This window comes from Grampus griseus (genome assembly GCF_964374135.1).
Source record: "Grampus griseus genome assembly, chromosome: 7".
In the NCBI taxonomy this organism is placed as follows: Eukaryota; Metazoa; Chordata; class Mammalia; order Artiodactyla; family Delphinidae; genus Grampus; species Grampus griseus.
In genome coordinates this window covers 20,710,104-20,736,836 of record NC_139001.1, presented here as the reverse complement: position 1 = coordinate 20,736,836, position 26,733 = coordinate 20,710,104, and the positions used below count along the sequence as shown (strand labels likewise).

The following is a 26,733-nucleotide window of genomic DNA, read 5'->3' as shown; positions in this document are numbered from 1 at the left end:
TGCCGATGGCTGAGGTTGCCTATGGTATGGGAGGTGCAGGGCGAGGAGGGCCCACCAGGAAGGACCTTGGGTGTCTTGATGAAGGATTTTAAGACCAAACGCTCTCAAGAGTCAAGGAAGGAGTTTAGGAAGAGGACGACATGACTGGATCTGTGTTTTAGAAAGTGAACTCTGACTGCGATGTCTAGCATGGAGGACACGGGTGGGGATGGAAGGTCCCGGCAGGAAGAAACTGTAGTGATCCAGGTGAGAAGGGAGCGTGGTCTGAACCGGGCAGGGCAGGTGCTGAGAACGGTCAGATTGGAGCGCTGTCGGTGAAGTCGCTTATTCCTGAGATGTGGGGACTTATTAGACATTGGGGGTTAAGGAGGGCTGGGTTTGGCAATCGGGTAGATGCCATTCTCTGAGAGAGCAAAGGGAGGCGAGAGATGGAGAGGGGAGATGAAGAGGGGAGAGTTTAAGAGGGAAGATGAGTTCAAATTTTGTTCGTGGTTTTGAACTGGTGCTTTTAAGGTATAAAGTGAAATAAGACAGGTGAAGTATCTGAGCTTACAGTACGAGTTCAGTTTTGGACACCTTGAACTTGAGTTGTCTGGGGGACTTTGAGTGGAGAAGATATCCTCAACTTTCCCCTCATCCCGACATCCAGTTCATGAACAAGTCCCATCGGCTCTAAGCACAAGATACTCTTCCAGACTCTGACAAGTACAGGTTTCTGGTAACTGAGTATACTGCTGAACTGAATGAATAAGTATTCTCAGAACTCTAATGGAAAACTGATGAATTCATAAAAGTGCTAACAAAAGATCAAGATGAACAAACAATTAATTACTGAGTGAACTGATGAGGATGATTATAATTTTTGTGACTTTCTGTTTGAATTAAAAAAAAAATCCCACAAGGACTCAGAGGCAAAAAATATACAAATCAATTTTCACTGCAAAGTAAAGGAGCTGTTACAGTGGAGGATCCCTGGACTGAATGTCAATATCATGACATAGTATGAGTGTGTTTCGTGTTTGGTAATTGCAATCATTGCTGCTTCTGTTGTGGTCATCCATTTACAATGCTTGGTGTCAGTTCACTTATCTCTTGTAAAAATAAAATACAGGGCTTCCCTGGTGGCGAAGTGGTTGAGAGTCCACCTGCCGATGCAGGGGACGCGGGTTCATGCCCCAGTCTGGGAAGATCCCACGTGCCGCGGAGCGCCTGGGCCCGTGAGTCATGGCCGCTGAGCCTGCGCGTCAGGAGCCTGTGCTCCGCAGAGGGAGAGGCCACAGCAGTGAGAGGCCCGCGTACCGCAAAAAAAAAAAAAAAAAAAATACAGTGTGTGTGTGTGAAAAAAAAAAAAGATACTTTTCCTACCCATCCCCTTCTCTCCCTCTCCTCTGTTGCCTACACAGCAGGAGATGGGATGGTTGATGGAGGAGATGGGGAAGCAGCAGGCAGGGAGAGAGAAGGAAGGGGACTGTCCCTTGGAAACAGAAGAGGACTGATGGGGGAGGTGGGAGAGAACATGACGGAGGTTGACTCCATAGGGGTTGGGATGAGAAGATAGGACGCTCTCAGAGGCGGGTCTTGGTTTTCTCTGATAGCGAGAAGGCAGTATGAGGAGGAACGTGAGAGTGTGTTGGGGAACCTGGGAGGTTCCCCAGGCAGGATCTGGAGGTTGGGGATTCTGTGGCGGTGTCAGCCCACACGATGCTGGGACTTTCTCCAGCAGGGCACAGTGGGGCTGTGCAGGAGTGACAAGGGGAGGTTTATCCAGGGCCGAGGGGCTGCAGGGCAGGTGGCACCCAGACAAGTAGATGCTAACAGTGGAGCCACGGGCTCCAGGATCCCCGGGGAAGAGCCGGGGAGGGTTGATGACTCGAACAGCAGAATAGGGGAGACCAAAGGCTCTCGTTCTTCCACTGAGTAAAACGCTGACGTTGCAGCGCCCTCACTCCATTTCTCTCACTGGAATAGTTGACCGTGCTTGGAATGGGAGAGGGGGATCTTCCGATTTGCCATGCGAACCCTTGAGGGCGCCCAGGCTCGGAGAGGGGCTTCAGTGGATGGAGGTGAGACCGTGGAGTTGAGAGTGACCCCAGGCCCCAGCCCAGTCCTACCGGCTCCCAAGGCCCCCCGGGTAAACATGTGGTCAGCAGCTCTGGGTCCCAATGATGAACTGTATAGGGAGGGGGTGGGACCAGGTGCACAGCAGCCCGGAGCCAGGTCCCAAATGACGTGGGTACCTGAGCGGGATGTCCGGAGGTGAGGGTTGTAGGAGTAGGGGGCATGGTGGAGTGGGCCTGGGGGTGGCATGGGCCCTGAAGGGGGAGCAAGTCTGAGAAGAATCCTGGCCCCCTCCTGCCCCCCACCCACCCCAGGCAGTACGTGGATGAGCAGCTGCCAGCGGAGAGGCCAGGAGACAGTCCCGGGGCAGGTGATGCCATGTGGCCTGACCTGGACCACACGGCCTTCCTGCGTGCCACTCTTCCTGTCCCCGCCCAGCACAACTCATCAGCACTCCCGCCCAGGAAAGTGAGGAAGGCCGGTCCGTCTCTGGCCTCCCAACGCAGCTGTCATACCCTCCAATCTCTGCCGTCAGGGCGCTGGCTGAACGGCTGCACATCTGCAAAGCTGTGTACGGGCCCAGTGGTCTCAGGGAAGAGAGCTTCAGTGGTGCTTCCGAAGGACACATGCCCAATGACAGGCCAGCCCCTTGCCAGGCAGGGACACTCCCAATGTCTCTGCTTTGCCATGTGACTCGGACGGGGCAGGGCACCGGAGGGGGGGGGTGTCCGGGTCGGGCAGAGTGGAGATGCCCCCAACTCTGTCCCCTTGCTGTGCCCATGGATGGAGGCCCTTGTTGGAGGTGGTCAGGGGGGTGCATGAAGGGCAGTGCCCTGCTGTGGGCTCGCAGGTAAAGAGGGGACATGGAGATGAGGAGAAGCGGCCGGAGGAAGGAAGGGCGGATGGTAGAACAGTGTAGGAATTGTGGTCCTTACGCCGCTGGAGGGTTGAAATCAGAGTTACTAGCCATTTCATAACTTTCCTCTTCAGCGGGTGGAAATGGCAACGGGGTGCTGGGCAAGAGCAGGAGGTAGGATTCACCTCTGCCAGAGGTTCCCAGGAGTTGAGAGCTTGAGAGGAACATTCTAGCATTGCCTTCCTTAAAGTCCTCTCTGAGGAGAAGAGACCCATCATTTGCTTAGGAGTTGATTAAGATCGCTTTCTTTAGCAGCGGGAGCTGAGATTAGATGGTAAAAATGATAACAGTCCTAGTGCTAACGCTGCTGAACTGCAGGACCACCCTCCCGCCTAAGCGCCTTGTGTAGGGAACTCACTGAAAGGGTTTCCGAGAGATGGAGAAGGGGGCACCTGGGTTTGGGTCTGGGGGCCCCTCTGGAGGGAGCAGGCCCTGGTTTTGCCTCCACCTGGTCCTCTCTCCTTCCCTCTGTCCTCTCTCTCCCTTCGCCTACCTTCCCTGGACCCTCGGAGGAAGGTGACGCAGGCTAACTGAATGCATAACTTTATTAAATAAATGCTTTGTCACGACAAAAGACAAAGATCAAGGAGTAACATAAATTATAAGTTGAATAAATAGTATACAGCAATCTTCACTTTTTTAATAAAACGTGAGATCCTCAGGTTTTTTGTTTTGTTTTTTTTGTTTTTCTCGTTTTTTATTTCCTTACGTACAAAACACTAAACAGGAGGCGAGCTCTTCCACATTCAGGTGATTTTTTTCCCCCCGCTTTTTCTTTTTCTTTTTTTTTTCCACAAACAGGTTTTGTTTGTTGGTTTTTTGTTTTTTTTCATCCTTTTCACCAGTAAAGATTATGAGCATTTATTAACAAAAAAAAGTTGAAAACAAAAAAAGAGGAGAGAATAGCGCTATGGTATGTATGTATGTCAAATTATAAAGAACTACAGTAATATGTGCTGTGGTTATTGCTGTCTAAAAAACAAACAAACCGGTAGGCAACTCGGAATCTGAAGGAATCTTGTCTGACAACTGTCTATCCGTGTGGGCTACTGTGTGATGCTGGTGGTGGACGGTCCGGGACTCAGGCTGGTGGCCTGAGTGAGAGGCGGGGTGAACGGGTGCAGGGCGGCTGACCCCCCTCACCTCCCCTTTCTCCCATCCAAAAAAAGTTAAAGAGAGGAGGCCAGAGTCTGTGGAAATGGCTAAACTATATATTCCATTAGAAAACCAAGAAAGTATGTTTATAAAAAGACACCAAAAGCCTATGAGAAAAAAAAAGTGGAGAATAGTGCAAAATAAGTCTTGCACTTTAGTGGTTTTAAAAATAAAGACAGTACAACGCCCAGGTTGCTGGCCGGTAACCTCTGTTCCCTTGGCCCACTACCTCTCAAAATAGAGCCTCCTTTCTCTTGGAAGCCAAATCTGTCCTCTCCGAGACCAGAGGGTTGCTTCTCCTTGGCCCACTCCTCTCTGCAATTGTCATCTGAGCTGGATCCCTCTTGGGGGCTAAGTGGATGGAGGGGGGGGCACTGCCCCAGTTGGAGGGGGGCTGGGCAGTTGCTTGGTAGCCCTGTGGCTGCTGACGAGCTGGGCAGTGGGAGAGTGGTGGTCCAGGCCCGCCTCCCTGGAGGAGGTTGGCCCTGCTGGGTTACCATGGAGACCACAGAGGTGGTGATAGGGAAATGGGCGAGGGGACAAGGGATGGGACCACACAGGGCCTCCCATCCTCCCCCCCGTGTGGGGGCTAAATGTCTCCAGGTCTGTCTGTCCAGGCCTGGCTGTCCGAGAAACTTTCGAGTCTCTTCCGTCCCAGATGCCCTGCTTTGCCCCTGTGCGTGGGGCAGCTCTAGGGGCAGGGGGAATCAGTCCTGGCTAGGCCTCCCTAAGTGACCTGGCAGTAGAGGCGGACACAGGTCTTCACTGCCAGAGCGAGGCATGAGTCAAAGGGGGATGGGGAGAGACCTCCTGTTGGCGCAGTGGGCCAACGTTTAGACTTGAGGCCACAGAAAACCCAGAGCCTAAGGCCTCTGGGTGAGCAGACAGCGGCCAACAGGCAGCCTGGGGTCAAGAAGGTCCCTGCTCCGGGACTTCACAGCTGGAGCTCACCACACCTGCCTTCCCGCCACCTCGCCCAGGGGAGGGCTCACCTTCCTCAATGTCTGCCTCCCCATGGGCTCCCACCCTGGGCTCAGGCCAGACCTCCCTCTGTCTGAAGGTCCAGCATCCTCTAGGGAGTGGCCAGCTGACCAGAGTCCTCCCCCCGCCCCGTCCTCCCTGCAAGCACGAGAGAGAGACTCACAGGTTTGGGTTAGTCAGTGTGAGCTTTGGAGGCCTGAAGAGACGGGTGGCGTTAAAGCAGGTCCCAATCCCCCACCTTACGGCTGACGGCAAAGAGCCCATGGAAGGAGCACAGGCCCCTTCAAAGTCCAGTAAACAGCGGGAGGAAAAGACAGCCCCTCTCAGTAACCAGGAACCAGGTCCAGGCCTCAGGGGGTGGGGAGAGCTCTGCAAATCCCTGGTTCAGTCTTTTCTTAGGGGGAATGACCCCCCAGTATCCACTCGGTAGATCCCAGGTAGACGACTGATCAAGATGCAAAGAAAGAACGGGCGGAAAGAACAGTGAAGTGGGAAAGGCTGACGATACTGGCCTAAGACATTGAAAGGTGAATCGGGGGCTTGGGGACAGTTGCGCAGAGAGCTGGGGCACGGTGACACAGCAGGTCAGGGAAGTCCTCACGACTGCCAAACCCCTCAGGCCCTTTGTCCTGCGAAGATCGACTGCCTCTTCCATCCCAGCCAACCGTCCTGGCCAGGGAAGCAGGAGACATCCCCCCAAGTTCCAGAGCTGCAGGCTTTCCACTAGCTGGAGTGTGTTTGCTCCTTAGCTATCCCTCTTCACCGTCCCCAAGTTAGATGCTGGTGTGGTCTCCACGGCGTCGTGTCATCAGGAAAGAGTGGAGAAAGCTGCGTTCACAGCGAGAAAGGGTCTCCTTCGCCATGTCCAAGACCCTTCTCCTGGCCGGCGATCTCCATCCTCAGAGGGCAGCCCCAGGGCTGCCCACTTGTTGGGGGGAGTCCGTGGAGGATGGGATTTTTCTTGGTTCAAAGTCTGGCTGTCAAATGACAGCACCCCCAAAACACACATTCCCCGCTTGTCCTGGGCTTTTCCGCCATCCTCCACCCCAGGACGGAAGCCAGAACTGGCCGGAGTGGATGAAGAGCTTGAAACCCTCTCTGGCCTCAGTCCCTTATTGCAGGGTGAAGGTGGGCAGGTGAGCACATAGGCTTGTCCCTTCCAAACTATGGCTGGTCTCTACTGATCCTGTTTCTGTGCAGCCACTACAGTCTAGAACCCATCGAAAGTTACCCACCTTCCCTGGATCCAAGGCCTGGATTAAGCACATTGCTCTCTTACAACCTGTTCCCCCAACTTCCTCTCTCCTTCCCCTTAAATTCCAGAGGCATTATCAGGTGGGGACCCAGGGAAGTGTCTCTTGGCTTTGTTCTCTTTTCTGTCGCTTCGCTCCAAAGCTAGAGCGGGACAGTCAGCCCCCTGTCTCTCCAGCTCTCTGCCCCTCGCTTCAACTACTCTGGCCTGAACAATCACTTCTACTGTTTCCCCATATTTAAACCTTTCACCTCCATCTCCCTCTTTGCCGTCTCTCATTTCAGTCTCTCTCCTGCTCTGCCAGCGTGAAGGCTGAAAGAGGCTTTCCAGAGGCAGGCTCTGTCCAGATGAAACAAAAAGGCTGGGCAGGACCAGGGGGTCGAACTTGGACCTATCGGGTTCACTGGGTGTGGGAGTCCAGAGACAGTGACTTCCCAAGGGTCTAAAGGTGAATGGGATGTCCTGGGGAGCTCGGTGGGTGCACCGCTGGGTGTGCTCATCCACCTGGCTTGGTGGTACATGAACACACACACATGGGAAATCACGAAAAAAATCCAACACTGTGTCCCACAAAGGGTTGAGTTTGCCACTGCTCATGGGAGGCAGGCATTATGGGTTGTATTACAAGAAGATGGGTTTTCTTGGTTTTCCCAGAATAAGGACGCTCTTCAATGCCCCCAGAGGAACTACTTGGAAAAGTTAATGCAAACCTTTGACAGAAAGGAAGGAAGAAAGAAAAAAATCAAGAAAATAGATTTATATGCCTATATAATACTATATGGAGCCTTGTAGATAAATACAGGCCCACTTTTTGTTTTTCCAGCCTATCCTCCCCCACAAAGGCTGTGCTAGCTGCGAACTGGATGCAATGAAGGGCTGAAACTACAGGCTTCGTTCAGCGCAGAGTTTTAGCCGCCCTGGAAGAACCCATCTTCCCACTATTGGGGGTGTGGATTGATTTCTCAGAGTCTGCAGGGGGAGTGAAATATGCGCACATACTTCATATTCATGGAGCCACTTAGGGACACCTGCCTAGCTAATATCACTCAGTTATGAATTTGCTGTGTGTTGAGAGGAATGGAATGCGTTTTAGGTTTTGTAAATTTGAGGGAGAGAGAACAGTGTCGGGGTGGGAGGAGAGGAAGGACCCGTCGAGCCGTGCAAGCTGCTGGCTGCAGGCGGAGATTGATCCAGGAGAGGCACTGACGCCTATTGTCTTTTCCTTTCTCCCCCTGTGACCCATCCAAACTGGGCAAATTCCAAGGGTGTCATCGAAGGCCACACCTGGGGCTGCACCCGCTCCTGCCCAAGCGGCTCCCCACCTCGGGCCGGGGCTGGACGTAAAGGCGGCTGCTTCCGGCCCACGCTCTGCTCTTCCTTCTCGTGACTACTCGTCCTCCCCTCTCTCACACACATCTGCTTCCCTCCCTTTTCTTTCTCTTGTTCTTCCTCTCTTGCCCTCCCTGTTCATTCAACTTGCCTCAAAAAGAAAAACTTTTTTAAAGGGGGGGGTGTCTCCTTAGCTTTGTGCATCTCCATTGTTGCCGTTTTCAAAGTTGAGACCTTGCCAGAGATTCCGAGGTCCTCAGTTTCTTCAAATAGATAGATATATGTATTTTCTTCCCTTAAATGAGATGAAACGAGTGGCGTCCTGGGGTGGAGGGAGGCACTGGCTGGAGTCGGGGCTGGGGGGGTGGGATGGGGTGAGGGAAAGATGGGGAGGGGACGCGTCACTCAACATTGCTGCTGTCGAAGGTGTGGCACTGAAAGTCCCCGTCCACATATTCCATGCCTGGCAGCTTCATCCCGTACTTGTCCACGCACCAGCAGATGCCACGTTTGCGGCCACGGGAAGGCTTGCACTGGGGTGGGAGAGTGACAGGCAGTGAGGATGGCTGTACCCCGAGGCTCTGCTCCTGCCTGGCCCTTCAACCTCCCTTCCTCAAGACAGATCCTCACCCCCGGAGAGTTGAGGGAGCTGTACCCAACCCTGGGGGTTCTGATGTCCACACTGCATGGGCGGACGGTGGGGGGGGGCGGGGGGGGGAAGTGCTGATTTAGGCAGTCTTCCCTAGGCTAGCTCCTACGACTTTGTTTCATGTCACCCATTCAGGGTCCTCCAACTTGGTAGTTTCCAGAGAATGATATAACCTGATCATGATCATGATGATGAAAATGATGATAAATTAAATTGTTAAATAATAGTAGTAATAGGAGGCATCACTTGTATAGCTGTATCACCTACAAGGCACCACCTAACACTTACTATATTGTAGGTACTGTTCTAAGTACTTTATAAAGATTAGTCCATTATTCCTCATAATCATGTGAGAATAATAGGTAAAATTATTCTCCATCTTACATGAGAAACTGGAGGCAGAGACATTGACTAACTGGGGTAAGAGGACACAGCTAGTAAACAGGAGAGCCAAGCACTCACGCAACGCTGTCTGGTTCTTGACTCCTAACCTAGAGGAGGGATGCCCTCATCAGAGTCATCTGGGAGGGCATTTGTTAGAAATGCGAATTCTCAGAGTCTGCCCGAGACCTACCATCAGAAACTCTGGGGTGGGACCAGCAATCAGTGTTTTAACAAGACCTCGGGGTGATACTGATGCCCTAGGAAGTCTGAGATCACTACCCTAAGGTAATGTGTACTCCTTAACGGGCTCAGATGACTGCTTCATCAGCCGTTGCCCAAAGGGTAGCCTGGCTGTGAATGGGACACTAAATGATTTCAAGTGGTATGTGGTTAAAACACGTTTTAGAGTCATGTATATGTATATATTTATGTGTGCCTATCAGAAAATATCACATCCAACGTGTGACGTGACGCGGTGATAGAAAGTTTCCTTTATAGATGAATTCATGTAGGTAAGGTGAATCATTAAAACGTCAGCAGATTATAGTGTAGGAGGGAATGGGGACAATCACGACTGTGACGGGGGCAAGGATTTTGGAGGTTTGGGACAAAGTGTTGTTAATGACAGAAATCCAGGCATTTAGAGGTGGAGGTTTCTGGCAAGTGCCCTGAACTTGGGGCTTGGCACGGGGCGTACCTGCTTTCTCTTGTAGAATCCTTTGCGGTCACAGTTGGGCAGGTACACGGCGCGGGGCACCATGCGCGGGCTGGCTTTGAGCTCCTGAAGGGAAGCCTCCATGTGCCTGCGGCAGGGACCCTGTGTGCGGACAGGAGAGGTGAGAGGCGTGCCAGGACCCGCGGGAACCACCAGGACGTGCAGAAAGCATGGCTGGGGTATGGGGGGGGGGCGTGGTAAAGGGTCTGTATGGAGAGTCACCGCCTTCCGTCTCCAATACCTGCCACCCAAGGTCTCCCTCCGCCTCGCCTGCCGCGCTCCCTGGGCGTATAAAGTGCTGGCACGCACGCTCATTTAGACGCAGGCTAAGGTGGAAAGCTGGGGCGATGGCGGAGGCTGCGGGGTGTGGATGCAGAGGGGCATGGGGAGAGAATCCTTGAGACTCACCTGCTCAGACTCCTGTCTCATCTCAGGTGCAGAGATGACCCGGGGGTGGGCGGTGTTCTCAGCTCCCCCCACGAACTTGGACTGGGTCAGCTTCTTTCTGCGGTCCTTCTTCACGGCCTCGGCCTTCAGCTCGGAGATGCGGGTGTGCTTGGGTCGGAAAATCTTGGGCGAGTAGGTCTCCTCCGCCATCTCGGAGGTGGTCGGTTCCTCGTGCTCGCGGGAGTCTCTTTCTGCAGGGAGAAGGGGGCTGAGGCCCAGCCGTGCAGAGACCGAGGCTCGAAGGATTGGGGTGAGGGCACGGGCTCTCTGCCCTCCTGGACTCGTCCAAACTGGGGAGAGCAGGGAACTGAGAACCAGGGCACGAGTCGACACTCGTGTAAGTGGTGGGAAATCCGGGGCGACTTCATGGGGTAGGAGAGTGTTGGAAAAGTCAGGCTGATACAGGAGGGGACGTTGGACAGGAGGGAGAGGATATTCTGGGGACGGGGAGGGTGAGGGCTGTGGGAAGGGTCTTGCTTGTTGGGGGGCTGGCTAAGTAGATGGGGTGGTGGCCGGAGGCGGGGCTGTGATGTAAGAACACATTCTGGAGACCTAGGCTGTCGGGGGAAGTAGGCGACGACCAGAACGTGGCCAAGAGGCCAAGTCCATCCTTTTGGTGTTTTCGGAACTGCTGGAGTTGAGATATATCTGGGGCCGGGAAACCAAGGGCAGGAGGGTCCTGGGGTGTCTGGATGGGCAGGGGGGTGGGACCATCAGGCAGAACAGGAAGAGGGGAGCCGGGAAAGCCAGAAATGTGGGGTCTGGAGGGGATCAGTGCCGGCGGCTGGGGGTGACGTGGAAGCCCGGGGCCTTGCTTCCTTCTCAGAGCTGGCTCTGTGCTCTGTGCCCTGGGAGGCTGGGACATAACTCAGCTCCAGGCCAAGAGAGGCAGACTGCTGGCTGCGGGTGGAGTGGTTATATATAGCAGTGACTTGGTGACAGTCTATATTTAGCTGACTTATGACCTTTAAAGAACTAGGACTTTGTTCATTTATTTGTCGATCTGTTCATTCCAGCCTCCGGCCTTTTCTTGGTTCACAGATTTCCATGAAATTCTCATCTCACAGGCGCCCTTCTCTGGGTCCCTCCTCTCAGCGCCCTGATCTCACCAGCCTAGGCAGACCCAGGGCGAGAGGTCTTCGATTGCTCTTCCCAGGTGGGCAGGATGCCCAGGGTGAGAGCAGGTTTAGAGCAGGGGGGGTGCGGGCAGGGAACCCTGTCTTCACTGCCCTCTTTTCTTTTCAAATTCTAGAAAAAGAAAATAGGGCTTTGGGGGTGACCCTGAATAACTCAAATAGACTGAAGAAGAATCCGGTTGTCCACCCTCGCTGCTCTCACCGGGCTGCCCAGGAGCTGAGATGGCAAGGCATGGGTTGGGAAATGGAAGGAGAGGAATCTGAGGAGGTGGTGTCGAGGAGAGGTGCAGGGAGGGAGCAGTTCTGTGAGAGGACACTGTTTGGTGTGCCCGGGGCAGGAGATTTCAGCCCAGGGGAAGTTCCAGGTGTGTGTTAGGAGAGGTATGTGGAGGCCTGGCCTAACCTGGTCAGGATGGCAGGTGGCAGGAAGCACCCAAGCACCTGTTTGTCTCTTGGCTCGGGATTTGTCAGATTTAATCAAATAGGTAATCCAGTCCTTAAGTCCCGGGCAGGGAAGTACCCCACCCTAAAGAAGCCTCCAGAGGTTCGCAGTGTCCTGGGTGGCGGCTGATTTGGGTATTTATCCACAGGAGAGGAAGGGAAGTAGTTTCTGGAGAAGAAGGTGTGAGAAAGCAAATGACAAAGCAGTGGGCAGGCTCTCCCTGAACAAAATTCAGTACCAGGATCCCTGTCCCCTTCCGGCCTTTCACTCCCTCTTCCCACCATGTCCTGCCCTGTGCTCTGACTCTATCAAAACCCACCGGGATGATAAATCAACAAGGTGATGCACCTGGCAGGTGGAATGGAGCCTTCCGGAGATTAGCTAACAGAGTGATGTTTTTGGCGTAAACCAACTTTTCCTGGTTGTGGGATTAGCTAGGATGGGGGTGGGATGCAGGGTGGAGCAAGCTGATGTGGGGGACTCTGTGCAAAGTGAAAGATTAGGGCTCTGTTATCTAGTAATTCAGGCCCAAACCTGAGGCCCAGGTCTTGAGGGAGGGGGTGAGGAGAGGAAAAGCGAACCATTGCCTAGTCACATCTTACTGAGTGACTTGACACTTCACTCAGACTCTCTGGGCATCCCCAAGCGCTCTGACCCTCGCTTGAGCAGTGGGGGAGGGGAGAGGGCAAGAGATGGTTGCCATTGAAAGGCTGGGAGCATTCTGGGTGTGCATGGCCACATGCCTTCCCCAATCAAGGTTGTAACCAGGTGAAGGGAGGGGAGGAGGGCGAGAGGGCTGGGTGTGGGACACATGGAGGAAGGATGAGCATCTCCTTTGGGGGCTGCTCTGGCCTGGCCCAGAGGGAAAGCAGACTGTCCTCAGGGGCACCTGTGGATCTGGGCTCTTCACCGGGAGAGGTCCCCGGGGCTGCTTACTCCCAGTGGCTGGCTGTTCCAGCTCCCCGAATCCCTCCAATAGTCCATCCCTGTGTCCACAAGTACACACACCCATCCCAGCGGTACTATTTCTGGCTCTTAAAGATATCTGGGGTGGGAGTGCCACCCACCTTCTTCTGGTCACCTGTTTTGGGGGCCCCCTGTCCCTTTGGTCAGAAGGTGTGATTCTCCAGATGCTGTTTCACCTTCTCTCACGGAGCTTCTCTCTGGCTTTGGTGGTCGTGGAAGTACATTGGCTAATGCCCACCCTCCCCCAGCGTCAGCAGCCCTTCTCGAGACTCTTCATATTTTAGGATCTTTGAGAAGTGCTGTGGCTGCCCTTAACCTTGACTCACCCTCCCTGGGAGGAGAATAGGGCTGTTAACAATGGTTCAAGAAACTTTGGGGCAATTTACTTTGACCTCTCTTGGTCTTATGTCCAAAAGTGTTAGCTTTGAGACTAAGCAAGGATGATACTGGAGAACAAAGTGCCTTCTTTAAGGAACTCAAAGTACTTTTGCAAACCCTCTGTCCTTTCCCTGGCCTCACCAAGGCCGGGTTCCTGAGGGCATACCCTCCCCAGTTTGCAGTCTCTTTGGCTGTTTCTGAAGGGCAGACTTAAAGTTTTGATGTGCCTCCCGGGTTTCGGTGCCACTTAACCCCATGGGACCTATTACTTAGGCAGCGGGAGAGTCGAGTATCAAAGATACTAATCAGGGTCTTGTGGTCACCTGTAGGCTCCAGAGAGACAGTGGAAACTTGGAGCGGAGCCAGGGCAGAGCCATGAAGATTAAAGGGCTGGAAAGTAAGACTGGAGCTGGGATGCCGGAGCCAACTAGCCCTACTCAGCTGCTTTGTAGCTGAGTCATAAATAGGCTTGCAATTTTGGAAGGGTTTAAGTTTTAGATAAAACAAGAAGGCACAAGTAGACTGGCAGCTCCTGAGCTGTTTCATCCAAAGAAAATGGAGCAAGGTTGCAGAAGGGATTTAGGTGGGATATAAGGGAGGACTTCCTGGTGAAGTTGCCCTGCACGTGAATAGCAATCTAGGGAACTTAGCAATGCAGTAGGTTCTGGAACCCAGTCGACCAGCATGTCAATACCTCCATACGGCCAGTAGGTGGCGGAGGAGACCGATGGCCGCAGAACACGTCCGTGGCGCTTCCTTGTAGGGACTGTAAACAATTTTAAAATCTGGAATTTGTGTGCCTCCCTCCCCTACTTCTCTGACAACCACCCCAATCCTCCCCTCTTTGTGTGTCTGCGGCATGCATGGAAAGAGTCAGGGAGATGGACATGCACGGACTGGGAAGGACCCACGGGGGGTCAGGGTGGAGAAGGCAGGTGTGGGGCGGGGGCAATGCTATCAGTGTGTAACCCCCTGCTGTTTCTTTAATCTGCACCTGAAACACGGTCAGGGAAAGAAGGGAAACAGATCGAGGACCTCCCTTCCTATCTCTAGATGTTATTTTGAAAGGATTCTGCAGAGAGTGGGCAAGGGAATGTTCACTATTGTTCCCTCCTCTGGGAAACTGTTGAGGCAGGGCCCTTTAACTCCATGATCTATCCAACAACTAAGGAAGCAAGGGCTCTCATATTGTCCCGATATTTACCTTTGGATAACTATGTGATTCTCTGCTCTGTTCTGCCCCCAGTCCTGCCACCCGGGCTCTCTGATGCTCCCAGCCCCTGCAGTGTTAGGGTGGGCACTCAGTTTCTCCTTCCTTCATAAGGCGCTGTGCATTCACACTGATGCAGCAACATCCACTCCCCAGGGCAACACGAAAACCTGCCTGAGGACTGTGCCATCCTCATGTCCCAGTGAACCTTTTTTTTTTTGGCCACGCCATGAAGCTTGTGGGATCTTAGTTCCCCAACCAGGGATTGAACCAGGGCCCCGGCAGTGAAAGTGCTGAGTCTTAACCACTGGACCGCCAGGGAATTCCCCCAGTGAACCTTGAGTGTGTCTGGGTGCAGGCCCAGCCAGTGTGGACCCAGAGGCATCCCAGGGCGGGCACTGCTCCTCACAGCACAAGTGCCAATGCATGCTCCCTCCTCAAGCCCCACCACGGTCTCCAACCCGCCCTCTCACTGTAGTTCTCCCGCAGGCAGGCGCGGGGTGCTTTAGCAGCAGGACCAGGTACTTGCTCTTAGGAAGCCTTCTCATCCCACCTGCTCCCCGAGCCCAGCGATGGGGCGGGTCCAGTTGGGGACCTTCTGCTTCCTGCAATCGAACCTTCCACCCTAGGGCTGTGAGTCCTACCTTGGCACCATTAACAGCCTGGGCCCAGCCTGGTGTTTGTTTCCCACACTATCTTGACCTCATAATCAAACTTAGAGAAAATGGGTGGACCAGATATTGTGACTTCGCCTACGGAAATTGAAGAAGCTGAGGTGTACTTGGAACGCGCAGCTCAGGAAGGATGTGGGGCTTTGCCAGGCCACTTGGACCTGGGAGTAGTCTCTTTTCCTAGCCAGAAGACAAGAGGGGTTCACCCAGAATCTCTCTACAAGGAATGAAAAGGGGAGCTGGGTTTCCACTGCCTCTCATTCTAGCTCCCTCTGTGGAATTCAAACAGTAAGCTTCTTAAGGGGAGAACTTTGTCATTTATCTTGGTCTCTCCAGCCTATGGTCTTCAATAATCTTTAAATGGAGAGATGCGTGAATCTGCTCACGAGACAGCGCAGGAGGTCTAGGAGCAATTCTGTAATGCCAGCTGCGGCATGTTAGAGCTCAGTGGATACCCTGAGGGGTCATGTCACCCATGCACCTGCCTTTAAACACAGGAGCTGCTGCAGAGGGAACAAGGCGGCAGGGAGGTGAGCCTCACAGGAGCGGGAAGAAGTAGGGTCCCCTGGATTTACTGGGCTTCTTTGATCTAAGACTGTGCTGTCCAATACAGTTGGAATGAATAAATATTAAGTCAGATCACAAACTCAGCTTCTCAGTTGCTCCAACCACATTTCTGCTGCTCAACAGCCACATGTGGCCAGTGGCTACTGTGTTGGACAGCGCAGATCGACGACACTTCCATCACTGCCGAAAACTCCCCTGGGCAGCTCATCCGAGGGCACTGATCCATGCCTGGGTATGGCTGGATTCGCCGTGCCTCCTCTCCACTTGGCCTTGTTTCCTAGCCAACCTGCAGTCTCCTGCTCTTTGCTACACGTAAGGCTTCTGCGAAAATGCTGGATCAGCTGCTCACTGTTTAAAAAGATGTGAGACGTGTCTCAGTCTCCTGAAGTTTGACCATTTCCCAGCTGCAGATTCCAAGAGACTCAATTACACTGTGTGTGCCTTTGCATAAAGAAAAAGGGGACGGGGCAGTAGGGAGGGCTGCAGAGCCTTCCAGGGGAGCTGCCCCGTCCCCGCTCCTACCCGTAACATCACTGACCAGAGCCTACCTTGCCCCAGTCTCTCTTGGAAGACTCTGTTTTCTTTTCCTCTGTGGTTAGTAACAGACATGCATGTTCTGGGCTCTTCTTCACCTGAATTATGGGCTGAGAAGGGAAGGAACACTGACTTCCCAAGAGGAAAAGAAACCCAAACGACTGTTACCCTAAGGAACCCGTTGCAAGAAGGGAGGAGTTGCAAAAAGACACTGGAGGGGAGCCTTGCTGACCTGGGGTACATGGCAGAGGCGGGGAGCAGATTCAGAGAGTTAGTGACTGGACAGAGAGAGCAACAGGCTTAGCCCCCTGAGCTCCTTTACAGCCCCCCGCCATTTCAGGCCAGGAAAACCAACGTGGGTATGTGACATCTCTATCCTGAGCACAGAAATAAAGACACCATAGAGCAAAGCAAAGAAACAGAGTCAGGAGCCAGACTACCAGCCCTTGACCTTCAGTCATCCTTCTTGGGAGGAAGATGGGGCTGCTAACCGTGGTTCAATAAATCCTGGTGCAGGTGTACTTTGACCTCTCTTAGTTGCTTCCTCTCCTCTCCTTGCCTTAGTTTTCTCATCTGAGTTATGGGGAGGATGACAACAGCCACTTCTCCATAGGGTTGTGAGGATTCTATGAGCTGCTACGTGCTAATGAACTCTCAGCGTAGGTCTCTGCCTTGGTAGGTCTCTGTTGCCTCCCACCTCCCTTGTTCCCATCATCAACTAAAAATCTGGTTGCTGTGATATGTGGCTGACAGGTGCCTACTTGTAGATCACAAGATCTCAGGTGCCTTGGACTGAAGAAAGGTCTGCTGGGAAGTGATGGCTCTACCTTCATCTCTGGGGAGACTGATTGCCAACCTCAGGTGAGAGGGGCTTTGCCCAAGAGCTTCTGAGGACTGCTTCCCACTTAGAGAACTCAGCCTGGGAGTCTGTCCTTTGTCTAATCCCATTCCTTCATGCTGCATTAAAGCACTAGGTCTTTTTACCTAAAGATGGAGAGAGAAAAGGTGACCCACCACCTTTCCGCAGTGTAGATACGGCAGGTGTCAAGTTGGCGACACTTCCCCAGAATGAAAGGCTGGGGTCCCACTCGCACATCCTCCACTGTAAAGGAAGGATCCTCCTTATTTTTTCTCCCTGGGGACAAACTAGGATTCAGGGCCATGACTCTGGCACACGTTTCTTGATCCCTGGGCGGCAGCTGGTGATAAATTTACCCATAAGAGACACACACTTATGCGCAACTCCCAAGATGAGTGTATCCAGCCATCCAGTATCTCTCTAGACTTGCGGAAGGCACATGCTCAGTAGAAACGTCTCTATCTCTTTCCTATATACACCCCAAACCAGAAGGTAATGGAGGGGTGAGGTGGGGGGCAGCCTTGAATGGGGGAAGGGGAGATGAGGAGAGGCAGGAAGTGAGGGACCATTTCTCTGACCTGGCCACACTCCCACTGGTGACTCATCACCGCCCATTCAGAACAGCACAATTAAGTAGCCAAATTCCCTGAAAAGTCCTGTATGACCAGAAGGGGGCGGCAGGGAGCGGATGGTTTGAACACTTTTTAGTTTTTTCCCCTCCCAACCCTGGTTCCCCTAAGAAGAGAGACTTGCTAGGGGTCAAACAAGGGAGTCTGTCCTGTTTGGCAATTAAAGCTCAGACTCTTTTCCTTTTTGACTTCTTTGGGGCAGGAGGAGAGTAGAGACAGTATTTCCCTTCTCAGGTATGGGAGGGGCTTGCTGGTGGCCTCTGCCCTGTCCAGTTCGGTGGCCACTAGGTATATGTGGCTTTTGGCACTTGAAATGTGGCTAGTGGGACTGAATTTTAAGATTTATTTCATTTAAATTAAAAAAATATCCTTGGTTATTGGAAAACTTTTGAGTATATTTAGGGCAACTCAGGTATACGAATCTACTTTTCCAACTGTAAATCTTGTGAAAACTAAAAATACAGATCAAGTATTTCCAATGAAAATTTGGTGTTTGAATTGAGATGTGCTGTAAATGTAAAATACACTGCAGATTTCAAAGACTTAACATGAAAGAATGTAAAATACCTCATTATAATTGCTTATTTTGAGTATATATGGAAATTATAATATTTTGGGTATGTTGAGTTAAAACATACAGTTAAAATTAATTCCACCTGTTTCTTTTTACCTTTTTTTTTTTTTTTTAAAAAAGGGACTCTTAGAAAGTTTGAAATTACATATGTATGTGGCTTGTATTATATGTCAGTCGGACAGTGCTGTTCTAAAGGGTGTGGAAGGAGAGCCATCTTCACTGAGTTGACAGGGAGACTGGGGAGCAGCTCCCCAGTACGGCTGTAATGGTACAATCTACCCAGTTCAGGATAATAGGGGCCCATGTAAAACATCTCTGCAAACCAGCAGAGGTCATATGAGGCTAGGTTCTGAGTGCAAATTCAATCTGGGTTTTGCTTCAGGATTTGGTAAGAGAAGGGCTGATCTCTGATGGTTTAAGTGAGGGATCAAAAATAAGATAACCTATTTACTTTAAAACACCCCCCAGGGCTCACCTGGCGGTCTAAGCCAGGGGTCCCCAGCCCCCAGGCTGCAGACCGATATTGGTCCGTGGCCTGTTAGGAACCGGGTCGCACAGCAGCAGGTGAGCAGGGAGAAAGCAGAGCTTCACCTGCCGCTCCCCATCACTGGCATTACCGCCTGGACCATTCCCCCTCACCCCTGCTTCCGGTCCGTAGAAAAATTGTCTTCCATGAAACCGGTCCCTGGTGCCAAAAAGGTTGGGGACAGCTGGTCTAACCTATTGGGAAGACAGCCTTATCTGCCTCCTTCTTAAGAAACCCCCAAAGGAGGAGCTGCACCAGCAACCAGGATGTATGAGGATGGCTCTCAGCAATTCCTCAGATCAACGTGAGGCCCCCAGCTGTAATCTGGAGGGTTTCCTCTCCTCTCTTTCTGAAAGAGCTCCCACATACCTGACTACGTTCAAAAACCCGGTGACCTTCTCTCTCTCTTCCTTATCAACTTTTGTGGCATATGGTTTTCTCTCTTTTTCTTCTGATGCGCAAATCCCCCAATCACTCCCTCACCCTCATCCCACCCCACCCGAGCTCAGATCTCATCATCTTGCTGCCCGGCTCCATGGAAGCCCGTGCTGGTGGAGGCTGGTTGCCATGGGAAGCCGGCCACTTCTGTGCCGTGGGCTCCTTAGAGACTATGGACTGCTGCCTAGCCAAGGAGCAGCGAGGGCCTGCCTGCCTGCCTGCCCGCATCAGGACAGCTCCCTGTCATTCAGGAAATGAGGTTTGGCACATGGACCTGAAGTCCTGACTGAACACACTACCCTCCTTGCCCCATCCCAAACCACTGGCTTAAGCCAGCCTTGCTTGCAAGACCGTGCAGAAAAAGGGACAGAACGGGGAGGGATTGAAAATAAAGGGGTACTGCCTTCTCCACTTTGGGGTCACTTCACTTCTTCCCCTCAAATGGAGCACTCCCAGTTCTGAGTTCTTATTTCATCCTCACAACCCGCCCCCGCCAGCTCCTCCCCACCCCCCCCCAAAGCTATGGGATGACAGCCTCGGGTGATATTTGCCAAAGACCTCATTGCAGGTTAGACCAGACTGAGGCCAGAGACCTAGTGACTTAAGGAAGAAAGCCAGGGAGAGCGGAACGGAGGCCTAGGCGCAACACGATTCTAAGGCTGAGTTCTCGCCCTGGCTCTGCCTCTAACCCTGCGCCTAATTCTGGGCTAGTGACTTGCATTTAGGGCCTCAGAGTCCTCATCTGTAAAATGAGGGCCTTGACTGCCATGATGCCATGATCACTGCGGGTTCCTTCCAGCTGTAGCATTCTTTGGCCAACACCCAGACAATTCCTGGAGAGACTCTCGGACCTAGCTAAGTTGAGTGGCCAGGCAGGAAAGGCTACTTTGCCTCTCATAGAGATCTCCAGTCACTTCTCTGGATTTATATTTAAGAAGGAAAAAAAAAAAAAAGACATCATAACAGATATCATGGCAAGAATTGAAGCTTGAAACAAGAATGGGGGATTCTGTGGATATGGGGAGAGGGGACCAGAAGCTTAGAACTGGCTTTTTTTATTTGCTTATTTCTTCCTGCAGATATGTAATAAATCTTATTTTTTGGAAAACATATGTCCAGATTACACTTGAAGGATGGTCTCTGGGGGTTGCAACTTTTGGACCTACCATAGTAAAAATGCAAAACAAAATCTCAAACAAAACCTCACCAAACAGCCTCCTCCCTCTTCACTTCTGCTTCCAGTGGGACCTCATTGGTACCTGGTCTGTTACGGTGTTCTTCCAATTTCTGGAGGCGATAGACCTGGAGTGTAGTGGCCCTTCTCCAAAATTTTATTTTCCATACATTAAATAACTGAGTTTCAAAGACACTGCTCAGGTACAAAGTAAAAACTTTAGATAACAAAAATCACCTTCTTTTCCTGTTAGCACCTTCCCCCTTACCCCACCCCCCCCTTCCCCATTAAGGGGACCAGGGTTTCTGCTGGGATTCCTGCTCCCATGCCCTTTGCCGTGACCCTCATGGTGACCTCTGGCTCCTAGGTCAGGCTGGTCCCCCCTCTGCAGCTGCAAGCCCACCTGCCTGCTCAAATCCAATCCAAGCCCCAGGACTAACGCACAGCTGCTCCAAGTTAAAACTGAAGCCCTCAGGGGAAGGCCTTGGAGTTGGGGGATGGAGAAGGGGGTGGGATGGGAGGGAGGGATAAGAAAGGGGTCAGGGTGGAGGTGGGGAGGGTAGGGGGAGAAGTGGAAAGAAAATGAGCTCTCACTGTGGCCAACTGTGCTTGCTCTTCCAGTCTGAACTGACAAAGCAGAAAGAGGGGGAAGGGAGGGGAGGGGGAAGGCAAGAAAAATCAAGTTAAAAGCACCCTCTCTCGTCTTCCCAGCTCCCATTTTGGTTGGCTCAGGGCACAGCCAGCCTCTTAAAGACTTGTTTCAAAGGGAGGGGATACGGGTGGGAAAGGAATCTGTCTCCTTCAGTTTTCCGTGATCTTGTTCAACCCAGACAAAAATTTGGCCAATAAACCTAACTCTGGAACTTGATTTCAACATGGCATTTGGACCAGGCTGAGAATGGAAGCCAGGGTGCTGGAGGGCCAAACCCCTCAAAGAAGCAAAGGCGGAATTCATTTTTATTTAGGTAATTTTTCTTTCTTTCCCAGAAGCATATTTTCTGTTCTTCCTCTCTTATTTCTAAATGACAGAACTGAAACCCAGAACCCACTTCTCCCTGTATCCCAAACTTAATATCTCACAGGCACAAGAGAGATCTTCCAGACCCGGGCAAGTATGTGCGCCAGTAAAGCCGCAAGGCTCCTTCTCCAAACAAAGCTGAGAGCAAAGCTCGGTCCTTCCTTGACTCGACCCAGCTCGCCCATATTTATTGAGCTCGGTCCAATAAATAACTCCTGTCTCCCGCCTCCCTCTAGCCCTCCCTCACATTGCCCTCTGTTTCTATATCTATCTTTGCCCCTGAACTGGCCAGAATAAAATGCAGGGCCTGGAGCGCTCCCGGCACCAGGCTCGCGGGCGGACGCCCTCTCCCGTTGCTCAGCAACGCGCCTAGCAAAACACCAGTCCCCTCCCGCCCTCCGCTCTTCCTCCCAGAAGCTTTGGCTGCCTGCCATCTCGCTCTCCTCAGCTCCCCATTTCTGATTCTAGAAATGCACTTTTTTTTTTGGTTGGAAAACCCCCCTAAATCTCTCTCTCTCCATATATTTTTTGATATATGTGCATATGTATATTATCATCTATGTCTGTATCTAAATTTGGGGCAAATCCAAGTTCGCACTGCTGGTATCGGTAGGGAGGAGTGGTGGTGGAGTGTCAGGGGGCAGTAATTTTGCCTAAAGGAGCTGACACTCTCCTCCCTCTCTCTGTTCGTTGAGCTCTCTTTAAGTACCGTCGCTGCACCATCTCCAACTTTTGGGGGACCCACCCAGTGGTTTTCGGGCTGAAAAGCTCTAGCCAGGAGAGCCCACTCCCATCCCATCCATCCGGGAGGAAGGCGTCAACTCCGGCCACCGGTCAAGGGCAGCCATCCAGCGACTACAGTGGGTTAGGCACCTGCTTTAGGCGGGTGGAGTCTTCCAGAGGGATGGGGATGGGGATGCGGGAGGGGGAGGAAGGCTGCTCCGTGTTGGTCCAGAGGCACCTTGAAGGTGGGGGCTGAGGAAGGGGCTGCAGAGAAGTCTAAAAGGCATCTTGCTTGGGACAAAAGCGTGTGTGTGTGTGTGTGTGTGTGTGTGTGTGTGTGTGTGCGTGTGTGTTGGGTTGAACTGGAAAGTTGGATGCGCCCGTTTGCTCTCCCAGCAGCTGCGCGCGCGGGCACCTTCCACACCAACCACATCACACCAACCATACGGTTGGGCAAATAAAAATGGGGCCAGAAGGCGGCTGAGCGATAGCTTGCATGCTTTCGATGTGACCGGATTGTTACCCAGAGCGCTCGCTTCCAAGCCAGGAAACCGATTCATACCCCACCCCCCACCCCGTGCTAAGCTTTTCCAAATCCACATCCCACAAGATGAAGGCGAGGGGGACCGCCTTTGAAAAGTGGCTCTTAATAAAAATAACTTCACAAACCGGCCTCTGGGGCCTCCGGGGCCTGCACGTTGCTCTCTCTCCCTTTTTGCAGGCTGCAGTCTGGAGAAAGACTACCTCTTGCAAACCTGGAGGGACGGCCTCCTGCGACAGGCAAAACCTGCAGGGTTTGTGGGCATCCAGGTCGAACCCAGGAAAGGTCTCCTGCCTCTTCTCAAGCGCCAACGCACTCCTTTCTTACACGACAGTGTCTGTAGTGTGCAGTTAAGAAAACTCACGTTGGGGTGCTCGTAATGGAAGGGGATAGGAGGTAAGAAGAGCATTGTCCCAGTAATAAAATACTACACAGAATAAACATTATTTAGCTAAGTCTGAACCCCTTTGGGAGAGGACCGATAACGACGTCTCAGAACCCAGACTCTTGTGTAGAGTTCATTAAACTTTTGCTAAAAATTTAAGATCAAGTAACTTTCCAAAAGGAAACCCAGTCTAAGGGGCGCAGAACTGTTCTGATTGAAAAGTAGAGCTCTGTCAACCTTTTAAACCCGAGACTCCTGGCACTGAGACTTTGGGGGCGGGGCAACCCGGAGGCGGGGCTACTTGGAGGCGGAGGGGAGGCTCCGGGAGCTTGGCTTTTCCGTCTCCGCCCCCTTGATTTTGCATTCTGCGTTTCCAGGGCCCCTCTTCCATTTACACCACGCCCACTTGTGATCTGGTTTGAGAGCTTGAGGGGCAACGCGGGAGAGTGGGCGATTAGCACTGGCGGGGAAGCTGTGATGTCTGAATTTCATGCCTCTTCGGGCTTCCCAACCCTGTATCCACCTTTCTTCCTAGGTAAAATCTGAACTGGGGCACGGGAAAAGGAGTTAGATTCGGGGACAAACACCAGCCCTGGAACACCAAACCCTTCCTTCTTATCTCTTTCCATCACTCCCGCCCTCCCCCACTTACCGCCTCACCACCTTCCCGCCGCCTCTGAGCTTGGCTAAAGTAATCTTTCCTTTCCAGGGAGGAAAAACGGTATTTTGCATTTCAGTATGTTGTATAATTGACCGCGGTCAATCCGATCGAGTCAAGAGCAATGGGTGTGCACGTGGGAGGGGCATCGAAGTCCCCACCCAAAAGGCATTAGCTACCAAGGGTGCGTGCGTGCGTGTGATATGTGTGCATGTGAGTGTGCGTGTGTGTCTGGTGGGGTAGGAGAATAGAAACGTCAAGGAGGGACTGGGTGGGGGGGGGTGGGTAGGGGGCTGGGAAGGACAAAGGTGGAATTACCACAGAAGATCGGTGACGCCTCTCTCTCTCCAGGTCCCCAGTTAAAGCAATATTTTAACAAAAGACATTATTTTTTTTCAAGTTCAGGAAAAAAAAAAAAACCCCAACAAACCCACCCCACAACATATTGGGTAGATGGGGGTGGTGGAGAGGGAGTTAATAATGTAAGGTGTACGTTTTCGGACTGGAGATTCAGTACCTGGGGATTTGGACCTGGAGACTGAATAGGATCTTAGAGTCAGTGTTTAGTCGAGGGGGGAGGGGTGGGGTGGAGGAGGTGTGGGCAGGAGCGAGGAAAAGAAGCGAAAACAGGGAGAGCCTCGGCTAGACAGTAACCCGGGTAGCAGGATCGGCCAGGGTTCCAATCCCGAGGGGCAAGGACCCTCCCCGCCCTCCTCCCGGGATGCACCCAGGCTCTAAGCCACTTGCTGGGCAGAGCGCGCCGGGCCAGCCTGTGCCGTGTCCCCCGCCCGTGCGCCGCATAGCTGCCTGGCACACTGAGCGTGCTCACCGATCTTGGCTTGCTCGCGGTAGCTCTTTTCGTTGAGGCAAACCCCGCGGCCGTGCAGCAGGGCATGCAGCGGCTTCTCCTCGTCCTGCCGGGGGAGGCAGCGCAGCCCCTGGGCGCAGCGCTCAGTATAGACGCCGCACGACTGCCCCTCGGCCAGGGCGCAGGTCATGCAGCAGCCGCAGCCCGGCTCCTTGACCAGCTCACAGCCCAGGGGGCTGGGGGGGCACATGGAGAGGGCTTTCTCGTCGCAGGGCTCACAGTGCACGAAGGAGCCCAGGCCCTGGGCCGGTCCCGCACAGGCGGCCAGAAGCAGGAGGACCGCGGTGAGCACCATCTTCTCCGAGTCTCCCCCTTTACCTGGGGCGGGGCAGGAGCGCGAGAATGAAGGGAGAAGGGGGCCAAGAGGGCGCGCGGAGAATTGATTTTTCTTTTGAAAATTTCTGGCAGGTAGAGCAGGTGGCCTCCGCCAGACAACTGCAAAATGTAGGGAGCGATGGAGGGCTGGGGTGCCTGCAAGCAAGTCTCAGTTGCAAAGATTACGGACTTGCAACAGGTAGGGGAAAAAAGAGCAGCGCCAGGTGCACGCAGAGGGATCGGAGGCGGGAGAAACAACCCCTCCCCAAGCCTGACCTGGTCAGAATTGCGGGGCGGGGGCCAAAAATTATTCACCCCAAAACCACCACCGGAATAATGAGATCGGAGGCTGTGGAGGAGGGGGTGCGGGGGGAGAAAAATAGATTCGTCTTCAAAATTTTTGTTTAAAATCTCCAAGTGCACCCGGCTCCTTTCTAACCCTCAGCTGCCAGCGGCGCGCGGCTGCCTCGGAACAGGTAAAAGGCGGAGGCTGCAGCCGCGAGGGTGGGGGGAAAATGTGGAAATAGAGAAAAAAAAAAAAAAAAAAGACCAAATCCAAGCCCCTAACACCTCTTTTCTCCCACTCTGCCAGCACCTCTTCGAAATTCGCAGGTTCTGCGTGAAGCCCGAAGCAGGGTGCAAACGGAGAAGGGGGTGATGAAAAGGAGGAAAAAAAGAAAAGAAACAAAAAAAAAGGAAAAAACCCACACCGCTTTGCAGCTCTTTCCTAGCTCTTTTTCCCCGGCAGAAGTTTCCAAAGAGACTACGGGCTCCGGTCGAGCAGGCGCTTTTAAATAGACGGCCCCTGGCTGCCAGCCAGTTTGTAGCTGCAATTTGAGCTCCCCAACACCCAACCCAGGCAAGGATGCCAAGGAGTACAAACTCACACGGGGTGGGGGTGGGGAGAGGCCTTCTAGACACACGGGGGCTCCCCTTCGCCGCCCGAACAGCGCCCTCCTCTCCCGGAGTGGAGAAAGGGCCGCGGGGGACGGGGCTCGGACTGCCCAGAGCGGGCAGGAGGCGGGGGGGGGGCGAGTGAAGGAGAGTTCTTCGCAGCACGGTGGATACAATACGGAGTAACCCGTCTCCCGGTCCCTCCCACCCCTTAACTACCCAAGGCCCAGGCTGGAGGGAGAAGTATTTTCTTATTAGCCAACTGGATATATACAGTGCCCAAGAAATCCTTCCTTAGCTTTGGGAAATGGCTGTCTGCTGGTTTTTGAGTGACCAAGTAAGGTGTGTGTGTGTGTGTGTGTGTGTGTGTGTGTGTGTGTGTGTGCGCGCGCGCTCTGTCTCTGTCTCTGTCTCTCTGTCTCTCTCTGTCTCTCTCTGTTTGTCTCTCTCTGTCTCTGTCTCGCATGTATGTGTTGGGGTGGGCGTTAGTGTAGGGTGGCCAGTGATGGGTGGTGACTGAAAAGAAAAAGAAAGAAAAGAAAAACTGAATTTCCCCCTTAAAAATCTGGGGAAGGGGATTTAATGTAGTGTTTCTGTTGCTGGCGGAGTGACTGTCTTTGGTCACAGGGTGAAGAAGTGGCCACTTTCCTTCAGTTACACTATTAGCCCCGGGCAGCTGTGTGTGTGTGTGTGTGTGTGTGTGTGTGTGTGTGTGTACTTGCTCGAAGGGACAGTCATAGCAGCAGCCTGTAGGCAGCAGTGAGTTACAGAGACTGGCACTGCGGAAGAAAGCTAGGTCTGAAAATCTTGCCTGGAGGCCTGAAGTGTCCTGGTGTGGGGTTGTCAGAGGGAAGGTAGGCAGAGTGGTCATCCTTCCCCTCCGGGTTCTTTGAAAGGGGTATTTCCATTGGTCAGGGCCGCATCCCTGGAGGGACTGGGTGACAAACCAGAGGGACCCACTGTTATGAGGGACACTGGTGCCAGCAGGCACAGCCTAGGAATCGGAGCTGACGTCACCACAGGACTTGCCGATCCCGACCAGGAGCACTGTTATCCCTTTTGGAACCTCATGTGATCTATGGGGACCCTAAGGACCCTTCTTTCCTAAGTAAAACGAAAGAGAGCTGAAGTCTTCAAAGAATGAAGGTGGGGCTTGTCGTTTTCTCCTGCACTTGGCATGGGTGGGTCGTAGACTTCAGAGGCAGATCAGAGAGAGCTGGGCAACTGTTGCTGCCCCACTTGGGGGAACTTGCGGTGGGACTGTCACCCCTTTACATTTCTCTTCGTCCCTCTGGAAGTGCTCTAACTTCCCTTTGGAGAAGGGGCTGCATTTCATGAAGT

The 26,733-nt window shown here is 52.8% G+C and overlaps 1 protein-coding gene across 1 annotated transcript; it reads right to left on the bottom strand.

The window, feature by feature from the left end:
* Window positions 1-3,500: 3,500 nt before the first annotated feature.
* IGFBP5 (insulin like growth factor binding protein 5) lies at window positions 3,501-25,358 on the bottom strand. Its single transcript, XM_082657804.1, has 4 exons — window positions 24,145-25,358; window positions 9,848-10,077; window positions 9,422-9,541; window positions 3,501-8,224 (listed from the first exon to the last, which is right to left on the bottom strand). Exons 1-4 carry the CDS (start codon window positions 24,476-24,478, stop codon window positions 8,093-8,095), a joined length of 816 nt encoding a protein of 271 aa, XP_082513930.1. The 5' UTR covers window positions 24,479-25,358; the 3' UTR covers window positions 3,501-8,092.
* Between the last annotated feature and the right edge of the window lie 1,375 nt (window positions 25,359-26,733).

What these genes read in the sequence shown, in the direction of transcription:
- IGFBP5 (XM_082657804.1), bottom strand. Translation starts at nt 24,478, where the DNA reads ATGGTGCTCACCGCGGTCCTCCTGCTTCTGGCCGCCTGTGCGGGACCG. An exon ending in CCGCGAGCAAGCCAAGATCG is followed by an intron (nt 10,078 to 24,144) that starts GTGAGCACGCTC and finishes TTCTCCCTGCAG; the next exon opens with AAAGAGACTCCCGCGAGCAC. An exon ending in GATTCTACAAGAGAAAGCAG is followed by an intron (nt 8,225 to 9,421) that starts GTACGCCCCGTG and finishes CTCCCACCCCAG; the next exon opens with TGCAAGCCTTCCCGTGGCCG.